The sequence below is a fragment of the Kryptolebias marmoratus genome, linkage group LG20 (assembly GCF_001649575.2).
Source record: "Kryptolebias marmoratus isolate JLee-2015 linkage group LG20, ASM164957v2, whole genome shotgun sequence".
Lineage (NCBI taxonomy): Eukaryota > Metazoa > Chordata > Actinopteri > Cyprinodontiformes > Rivulidae > Kryptolebias > Kryptolebias marmoratus.
The window spans coordinates 4586730-4595910 of record NC_051449.1 but is presented as its reverse complement, the minus strand read 5'-3'; the positions used below and the strand labels follow the sequence as shown (position 1 = coordinate 4595910).

Below are 9181 nucleotides of genomic sequence, written 5' to 3'. Positions count from 1 at the left end.
GGGGGGGGGGGGGGGACGAAGCCCGATGAACGATCACATGCTTCGAGAGATCTCCTCTCGGCAGATCCGGTGATTAAACACGGAGAGAATCCACTGATCCAGAGTGGCGTCACAGAGGAAGGGACGTTAATGATAACACAAACACTTTGAATATTAAAGCTCCTAAAATGGATCAGTTATACACAACCGGAGCTTGATTTCCTGCAACATGCCGTCTCAAACTCGCAAAAAACAAGAAGACTTTTTAAAAAACGGAGCCATGTTTGCTTTCTGTTTCCTCCTCACTTACAGTAAATCTTTAATGCAAATATTAAGAAAACTCAACAGCGCCGATTCCGCTCAGACACACCAGCAGACACCAAGGGGCTCGGAGTCCTAGAAAAGGGTCAGATTAGGATGGTTGGGGCTTGACAAAGTGAGGATGAGGAGGTGGAAGTGGGGTGGGGGGTGGGAGTATGGTCCTTAGGGCTCTTTTCCACAGAAGCGTGTGACACTGGACTTTTCAATAAATGCAGTGTGTGCTGCAGTGCCCTACAGAGGAACTGATAACACACAAAGAGACCAGGAGGGAATTTGCTTTAACAAAAGTGTTTTTTCTTTTAACTCTTTCCTGTGACTCCCTCGGCCTGCGTCCACATCGGCCGGAAGATGCTAATTTGGCGCTGGCTCCGACAGAAAGCGGGTCCTCTTAGTTAACCGAGCACAAGTTTCGTGATGCAACGTCGATTCAGTCATATGGGTCAGGCTGAGATGGAGCAAAACGACCTACATCTCATTTCACGTACCGCGGCCGTCCTGTGGAGCAAACAGTTTGCATCTTTAATCTGAAAAGTCCTTCAGCTGCGTCCTGCAGAAACCTTTGGACCTAAACCGTCCCGGGTATACAATCGTCCCCTCACGGACTGGACTCAAACTGTGTATCAGCGTTAGATAACAGCCCGACCCAACAAGACCCGACTTTCAAGGCTTATTTCAGTCAAAGACTATGGACGAATTTAGCTTAAAGAGAGCAAAAAAAAGGGAGAGCCAGAGACTTTTTAGCTTTCATAACACGGTTCTAAAACAGAAAAACAAAAACCCAGATCAGCTCTCAATGCCGCTTTCTGCCCCAAACCAGGAATCCTCAACTGTTTAATTAAGGTCCAATTCCTTAAAAGATCATTCAGAAAACTGGAGATGATACAAAGCTCATTCAAAACAACTTCTATAAGAAATAAACATCGAATTCTTGCTCGATAACTACGATACGATCACTCTTTTCACGGTTTACTCGGTTACAGTGACAGGGGGAACGCTGAGCGACGTGTCTGCAAGAGAAACGTGAACGTGAAGCGAAACGGGGGCCAAGGCTCATTTGAATTTGCTTCACTTCAGTCGACGGACACCGTTGAGCGGCTAATGTTGCTACAGCAGTGGCATTTGTTTCCATTTGCATAGGAGACCGTTTGGATCGGTGCTTTTCCGCGTCACGGGTCAACTGTCATCCCAAACTGGAGTAGGGAGCGTTTGCTCATGAAGCCTGAGACACGGCAAACGGGGAAATGTGCCCGAAATATAAAAGATACGCCCAAAAATCTACAACCTGAGACCCGCTGGCACGGCGGCCTGCTGATATATCTTTATTTCTGAGCTGCCTGCGAATCAACAAGCCAAAGAGAAAGTCCAGATTCTGAAAATCTCGGCCCTTTTTCTGAACCCAGACTCACACTTAACTCAGCTCAGCAGCACATTTATGACTGAATCTCCTGGAGTCCAGTTTGGACCAGGTTTGAAATAATTACTACTAATAACTTTTAGACCTGGACGTTCAGAGCTCCCATACAGACAGCCGTGAAAGGAAATCCAAGCAGGAAGTTCTGCGAGCCTCGACTGAAAATCCACGCCAACGTCTCCAGACGTTTTGGGGGAACTCCTCCACGAACACCGCTCGCCAACTAGCCGCAGACCAGTGAGGTACGACCCGAAGATGTCGTTTTATTTAACAACAATGCACAAAAAGTTGGTTCAATCCGAACAAACGGATCCAAACCATCAATCGGGAATATGATTATTAAAATTATACCTTCAAACTAAATTTCTCTCATTGTTCCACTATTCAAATTTATAGATTTTTTAAAATAATAACCAAAAAACTTAATGATTTATCTATAATCAAGTTAGAAAATTTCAACTAAATTTTAGTTTTTATTTAGTAAATAGTAAAAACACTGACTTTTCACTTTTTTCTGAGATTTAATGAACAAAAAGCACAATATTAAGATGAATTAATCGTATCGGTTGCAAAATGGGACAAAATGTAATCTTAGAGGTTGTAATAAAATCCTAACTCTCAATTATTTTTATGGAGAAACTTGAGGAGTTCCAGGTTATTGTCCAACATGACATCACCTGTCCAGAGTTTTCCACGTTTCCGAACGGCGCCGCCGGCTGCCGATGGGATGTTGGGCGTCACGCCTGGTGGCACTGAGCGCCAACGCAGCGGTGACACAAGTGAAGCCTGAGACTGACGACAAGCACAGGCGGGTCCAAACAGAGCCGCGNCCGGGCCGGGCGGGTGGGCGGGGGGGGGACTCAACGCCGACTCGCATCGCGCAGCGTCGCCCGCCACAGCAGGCGCCGCCAGGAAACAAACACCCAGCCAACATTAATGGGTGCTCTCGTGACGTGGCGTTAAATAAAGCTGCTGGGGGGTGGAGGGGGGGACTAAACTGGAAAACTAAATGTAGTTTGGTTGTTTGAGCTGAATCGCAGTTTGCAGTCGTTGGAGAAATCTTTTAATTTGTCCTAAAACTCAGAACGTGAGAAGAACTGGAACTCCAAAAAAAAAAAAAAAGCTAAAATGTCTGAACTGAAAATTAGTTTCCTTCTGTCGTTTGTCCGGGTTTGGGACCAGCAGAAGTGACTCCAAAGAGTCTGGTTTGGTTTTTATTTTGGTGCTCGTTGTTTACGAGTTGCATATTTCTGCTCGGTGGAGCGGCGGTTAGGGAAGGTCGTGGGATCGCCTCCCAGACTTGAGCCTTTCCTCCTGCTGACCAAACGCGTGCACGTCAGGTTAACTGGTAACTCTATATTGTCCCTGTGAGTCAGAGCGCGAATGTCTCGTTTTGTCTCGTTTGTCTCTACGCGTCCCTGTGCTGGACTGGAGACGTGTCCAGGGTGTCCCCCCCCGCCTCCAGCTCGGACGGACCCGGGCCAGTCAGAAAGCGAGGACCGGTCTGCCTGCGAGGGCCGGTCCGCCTGGAGCGAAGACGGCAGCTTTCAGTAAGTTTTATGACTAAAGTCAGCGCGTTTCCTAACGTTCATCTCAGTTGAGCAAACATCGTTCAGTTTTATAAAAATGGGACGAGTTGGGAGCGGTAAAGGAGAGAAGCGGAGATTCTGCAGAATTTTAGTTTTTATCTAAACGTTAACCCTCTTTCATCGAACGCAAATAACTCATTTGTAAAATATTTAATCAGTTTTTTGGTTTATTTGATATAAAACAGTACCACACTGTAAAAATAAATCTGAGACTTCACTGTTTATAAACTCCAGACTGTAATTAATTCATTTAATTTGAAGCTTCTTTAAACTTTTGGACTTCCAGACTCACTCGTGGCCATTTTTTGGTGACATATTTGCACTTTTTTTGTTTAAAACAACAAAAACTACTTTCACATATTTACCGCATTTCAGTGTGTACTGACTAAAGTGTTTCCTCCTAAAAAATAAAAACGATAAATGCATCCGATTAGTTTTGTCAGATTAAAGCGGCGCCATCGGGGCGATGCTCACAGGAAGCAGAGAGAAACTGAAATATTTACTTGATTTTCTGAAAGAATCATGAGTTGCAGCCCAAGTTGAGAAGAGCGATTAGCTTCTCCGACGCTGAAACGTTTTAAAAGCGGGTCTCAGAGTGAACGTTTTTTTAAAAATGGAGGAATGGTTCGACAGGGGAGCTCAGCTCGCCTGAAAGCGGGAGAGTTGGGATGGCCCCAGTCAGTCAGACGTAGACATGTTCATGAATCTGTTTTTCTTTTAAGATTTATAATTCAAAAGGAACAGCAACCTCATGGACGTTGGCGTTGTCGGCATGGTTCTCACGCTCGAAACCGAAGTGCGGTCGTGAAAACACAAAAGTCACGGCGCCAGCTAGTGCAGCAGGCTCATCTGATTTTAAAAATCAAAGTCATGTGCTTCCAGGAGATGGATCGAATCTAAACCGGACCCCAAAGTCTTAGAAAGTTTTCAGCATTACCAGAAAAAGTTGCTCGATTTGTTGTTTTGTTTTTAAGGAATCGCTGGAGGAGTCTGAATCAACTTGAGGACTACTGATCAGTAAAAATCAGTACCGTTGATTTGAAATGTGCTCGTTACCTCAGTTACATCACATCAGCTGAGACGAGACACTAACCCCGCATCTCATCCACATTAAACTCCAATTCGTCTGTCGGGTTCCGGTAAAAGTTATCTTTGGCTCCGTTCCTGCTTTGTGGCGTCAGACAAGGAAGACTTTCAGAATTATGTAAAACATTATCTGCATTTCCATCACGTGACCTTGTGGTATTGAATGACTGATCAGACGCTAAAATAAATAAATAAATAAATAAATAAATAAATGGTGTGTGCTCTGCAACCTGTCATTTCCGTCGTGACCTCCCCCCCCCAGAACAAACCAACCGGGGCTTCTGAGCTCCGACAAACAAAATTTAACTGGGAAATAAAAACCGAAAGCAAAACACTGGCAAAAAAAAAAAAAAAATTCCAGCTAAAAACCTGCAGCTGTATCTCTGAGATCTATGTCGGCCGGCCGGCATACCTTCGGATGGAACAGCAAAGCCGTGTTCCGCCCATGCAGGCGCACGTTCAGAGAGGAAACAACGCGCAGCTCACAGGTCGGAGATCTGCGGAGCGTCTTACCTGCGGATAGTCAAAGTCGGAGAGTGGTGCTATGCTTTTGATGTACTCGATTCTGAACTGGTTCTCTGGATTGGCTAGCGGGACCGGAGGTATTAAAGTGCTCATCGCAGACACTATAGTCTAAAAACCAGGGGAGAAACAAAAGAAGAGGTATTAGTCCGGATGGAGACGGCGGTGGAATCGATGCTTTTGTTTTTTTTTTTTTCTTAAATGAAACTCACCACTATGGCATCCTTCACGTTTTTCCGAATATCTTGTATTTTCTGTTTCTTCTCTCTGCGTGGGGACAAGAGAGACGTGATGAAAAACAAAAAAAACACACCGTCCACGAGAAATGACAACACGTGGATCCAAGAAAAAAAAAAAAAGTAGAGTCAGGATGGAAAATTATTTTAAATGGACATTTTGCACGCTGTCTGAGCTAAAAATGTTCATTTCTGACGGCGCTCTCTTATCCTTCGGGTCTGAAACTTTGACTTTTTTTACTTTTAATATCAGCCACAGAGGGACGAGACAAAAACTTTATGTTTACAACTAAACCAGGAAGGATTAAATTTAAATATCAAAATGTGTGCGGGGGCAGGAACAACAATGTATTAAACATTATCACCCTCCACAGAAGGCGGTAATGTCTTCACTCCATCACCGACTAACATTCAAGATGGCCGCCACAGCTAAGCGACCTTTGCGAACCTAAACGGTAAAAGCTCTCGGTTTTACAGACACTGAAGTACAGTTTGGTGTGGTAGTAGCTGAGAATCATCCCCAACACAAACTCAGAGGGCTACACACTTTAGCATTAGCACGTTAGCATCTATAACCGATCAACTCGTGAATTTAACCCTTTTCAAGATGGCCACCACAGCTAGTCTACCTAATCAAAACACAAAGACAATTATTAAAAACAAGCCAGATTTTACAGATACAGAGCTAAAGTTTGGCGTGGTAGTAGCTGAGAGTCATCCCCGACATGTACTCAGAGGGCTACACAGTTTAGCTTTAACTTCCTGCTTGTCTGTTAGCAAAATATCTCCTGAACCACTGGACGGACCCTGGTGAAACTCTCAGCGTGTAATCACTGGGTGTGCATCTATGACTGATGAACTTTTGGATTCAGCCCTAATTCAAGATGGCCGCCACAGCTAGTCTCCCTTATCAAACAATAACAGCGATAAACAAGCCAAATTTTACAGATAAGGAGCTAAAATTCGGCGTGGTAGTAGCTGAGAGTCATCCCCAGCACGTATTCAGAGGGCTGCACACTTTAGCATTATATACTGGAGTCAAAACTGGTTGTCTGTTATCCAAATATCACCTGAACCACTGGACGAACTTTAGTGAAACGCAGCACGTTATCATCTATAACCGATTAACTCGTGGATTCAGATCGATTCAAGATGGCCGCCACAGATAATCTGCCTTATCCAAACACAATAACGGCTATAAACAAATCACATTTTACAGATAAGGAGCTAAAATTCGGCGTGGTAGTCGCTGAGAGTCATCCCCGACACCTACTTCAGATCTCGCATTCATTCACGAGGTTTGAGCCTTTATTTCCTAAAATATATTTTATTTAAGTCATTTAAAGGCCCAAGATGATAAGAGGACCATGCTTTATTTTATTATTTTTTAATGTCAAACAGACTCACTTCCTGTACAAATAGTTCAAATTTAAGCACAAGGGGAGGATTTCCATGAGCCTGTTTTTTTTAAAAATGGACAGACCACAGTTAAGATCAATGCAATGCAGCTAAAAAAAAACAAAAAAAAAAAACAACAAAATCATCAATACAGGCCTGTCGATTACAACCTTCACTCCCTGACATGAAGCCGGGAGGAGGAAGAGGAGGGAGGGAGGGGAGGATTATCTGCGTGACACCGAGATTCACACGAAATAATTACAACAACAACCAAAAAAAAAGGGGAACAAAACTGGATTATTAGCATGGGGGGAGGGAGGGGGGAGGCAGAGGGCCCGGCTGCTGCAGTGACAGGCCTCCACCGTGTGTGGGGGGGAGGAGAGGGGAGGGAAAAATAAAATAAAACGAAATTAAATGGTAAAATAAAACCCAGAGGGACTCACTCAGCGTTGAAGCCGTTGACGTGTAGAATCCTCATCTGCTTCACGATGGTGCTCTTTCCGGACTCTCCCGCACCTTCGGATAAGGGGGGGGGGGAGGGAGGGAGGAGAAGGAAGAAAAACAACAAATAAAATAAAAATAAAAACACACAAAGACGAGAACAAACGCGGTGGGGTTAAACAAGCTAGCTAATTGCTACACCGCGGACACAAAGCTACATCCACCCCCCCTCCTCCTCCACCACCTCCTCCATGACATGTTATTGCTAGCGCTGTCAAACGGGGCTAGCTGTTAGCATCGAGCTAACCTAGCTTACCCAGCAATAGCAGCCTGTGCGTCGCTTTGTACGCCTGCCTCTCCTTCTGGAGCTGCTTCTCGATCTTTTTATTAGCTTCCCGTTGCGCCTTTTCGTCGATGCGTTGGTCTTCTGTCTTGCTGTTGCCCAAACAACCCATCTTCCGTCACCCTTTCCTTGCGGAATCGGTACCAAAAAAAATGTGTGTGTGTGTGTGTGTATGTATGTGTGTGTGATGATGATGACACCCGGAATGATGCTGCGGTTGAAGGAGGAGAAGGGGGAGGGAGGGAGGGAGGGAGGAGGGGGGGATAAAACAACAATAAAACAAAATAAAATAAAATAAAATAAATCCCCCCTCCAGAGAAATGAGCCTGCTGTAAAATAAGGTTTAAAAATTAACAAAAAAATAAATAAAAAAGGGGGGAAGAGAAGAGAGAGGGGAGGGTGTAAAAACGGAGAAAAATCTCTGCGAGGCTCCTTCTTCTTCTTCTCCTTCTTCTTCTTCTTCTTCGTCGTCGGAGCGAAACGTAAAAATAAAATAAAATAAGGAGGAGGAGGACGAGGAGGAAGAGGGAGGAAGGGGGGGGGGGTAAGATGTTTAATTTCTGGGAATCCGGTCAACTGTTCCTATCACGTCTCCGAGCCCCGCTCCTCTCCTCTCGGTTGCCGTTTTCTTTTTTCTGTCCGCGTTTCTGCCTCTTTAACTCAGCACTGCCTCTCGCTGTGGCACCAGGAAGTAGCCGCGGACCGTGGAGGTGGGAAAATAAAAAATAAAAAAACCCAGCCCGTCCGTTAAACTGTAACAACCACCATCAGCAGCAGCGCCCCCCCTGCCCGGTGGGGAGGTGGCGTTTTATAACGACGCGGGAGCCACTGCGGATGTAGTCCCTCTTTTTTTTTTTACCCCCCCTCTCCCTGTACAGGTATCGAACTAAACCGAAAAAAATAATAAATAAATAAACAAAAACGAGAAAAAAGTTAGAGGAAGTGCGAGCTCAACCGCCTCCGCGCTGCTGTAGAGGGGCTGGGTCTATTTGCTGGCTTCCAGGCTGATAGATGACCCCTACAGGCTCCGTGTATTTACTGGGTTTTTAAAAAAACACGCTTTATGCTAACCCTTAGCCTCCTTAAACACTTTAAAACACACCCATATACACATATGAAATAATAAAAATAATGGAATAAAGTTCACAAACTGAATCCAGGGGCGCCACAAAATGGTTGTCCAGTGGGGGCAATGACCTCCCCTATAAATCTGCTGCTCCCCCCCTCCCCCCCTTTGGCCACCCTGCCCAGCCATTTTTATATACATTATAACAAAATATCTAGTGACCCACTGGACGGATTTTAACGAAACTCTCATGAAGTAATTACCGGATATACATCTACGATTCACTCACTTTTGGAGTCAGCCCGATTCAAGATGGCCGCCACAGCCAATCGAAGTTAGCCGGAACAAAAATAGCCGTGGCTCAGTCATTTTTGCAGATGCAGAACTAAGATTTGACGTGGTAGTAGCTGAGAGTCATCCCCAACGCTTGCTGCGAGGACTGTAGTGTTGCAGACGACCTGTCTTTAAAATTTTTGCCGTTCACTGTTTGGGAGTCGACCCCGTTCGTCTGTTAGCAAAATATCACACGAGCCACTGGATAAATTTCAACAAAACTTTCAGGAAATGAACATTCGACGTGCCTCTACAACTGATTGAGTTTTGGCGCCGTTCCAGTTCAAGATGGCCGCCACAGCCAACTGACAAAAACAACTATAATTCAGTCAATTTTACAGATACTATGCTGAAATTTGGTGTGGTAGTAGCTGAGAGTCACCCCCAACATATATTCTGAGCTACTCATTCTGAAACATCTTTACTAAAAAAAATGACCGTAAACTGTTAGAGTCA

General features: G+C 44.8%; 1 protein-coding gene across 3 annotated transcripts in view; it reads right to left on the bottom strand.

Moving 5' to 3' along the window:
* Positions 1–7776, bottom strand: part of LOC108232917 (guanine nucleotide-binding protein G(olf) subunit alpha) — a 33434-nt gene extending 25658 nt beyond the window's left edge. Inside the window, exons 1-4 of one of the 3 annotated variants that reach the window (XR_003038925.2) lie at positions 7300–7776; positions 6986–7058; positions 5121–5175; positions 4900–5019 (exon numbers count right to left, since the gene is read on the bottom strand). Coding sequence is in view for 2 of the 3 variants with exons in the window: in XM_017411049.3 (XP_017266538.1) it covers positions 4900–5019; positions 5121–5175; positions 6986–7058; positions 7300–7438 (387 nt within the window). In the remaining variant the exon portion in view is untranslated. The remainder of the gene's footprint in view (positions 1–4899; positions 5020–5120; positions 5176–6985; positions 7059–7299) is intronic. The other 2 variants (XM_017411049.3, XM_017411050.3) reach the window with 2 other exon arrangements.
* Positions 7777–9181: the final 1405 nt, after the last annotated feature.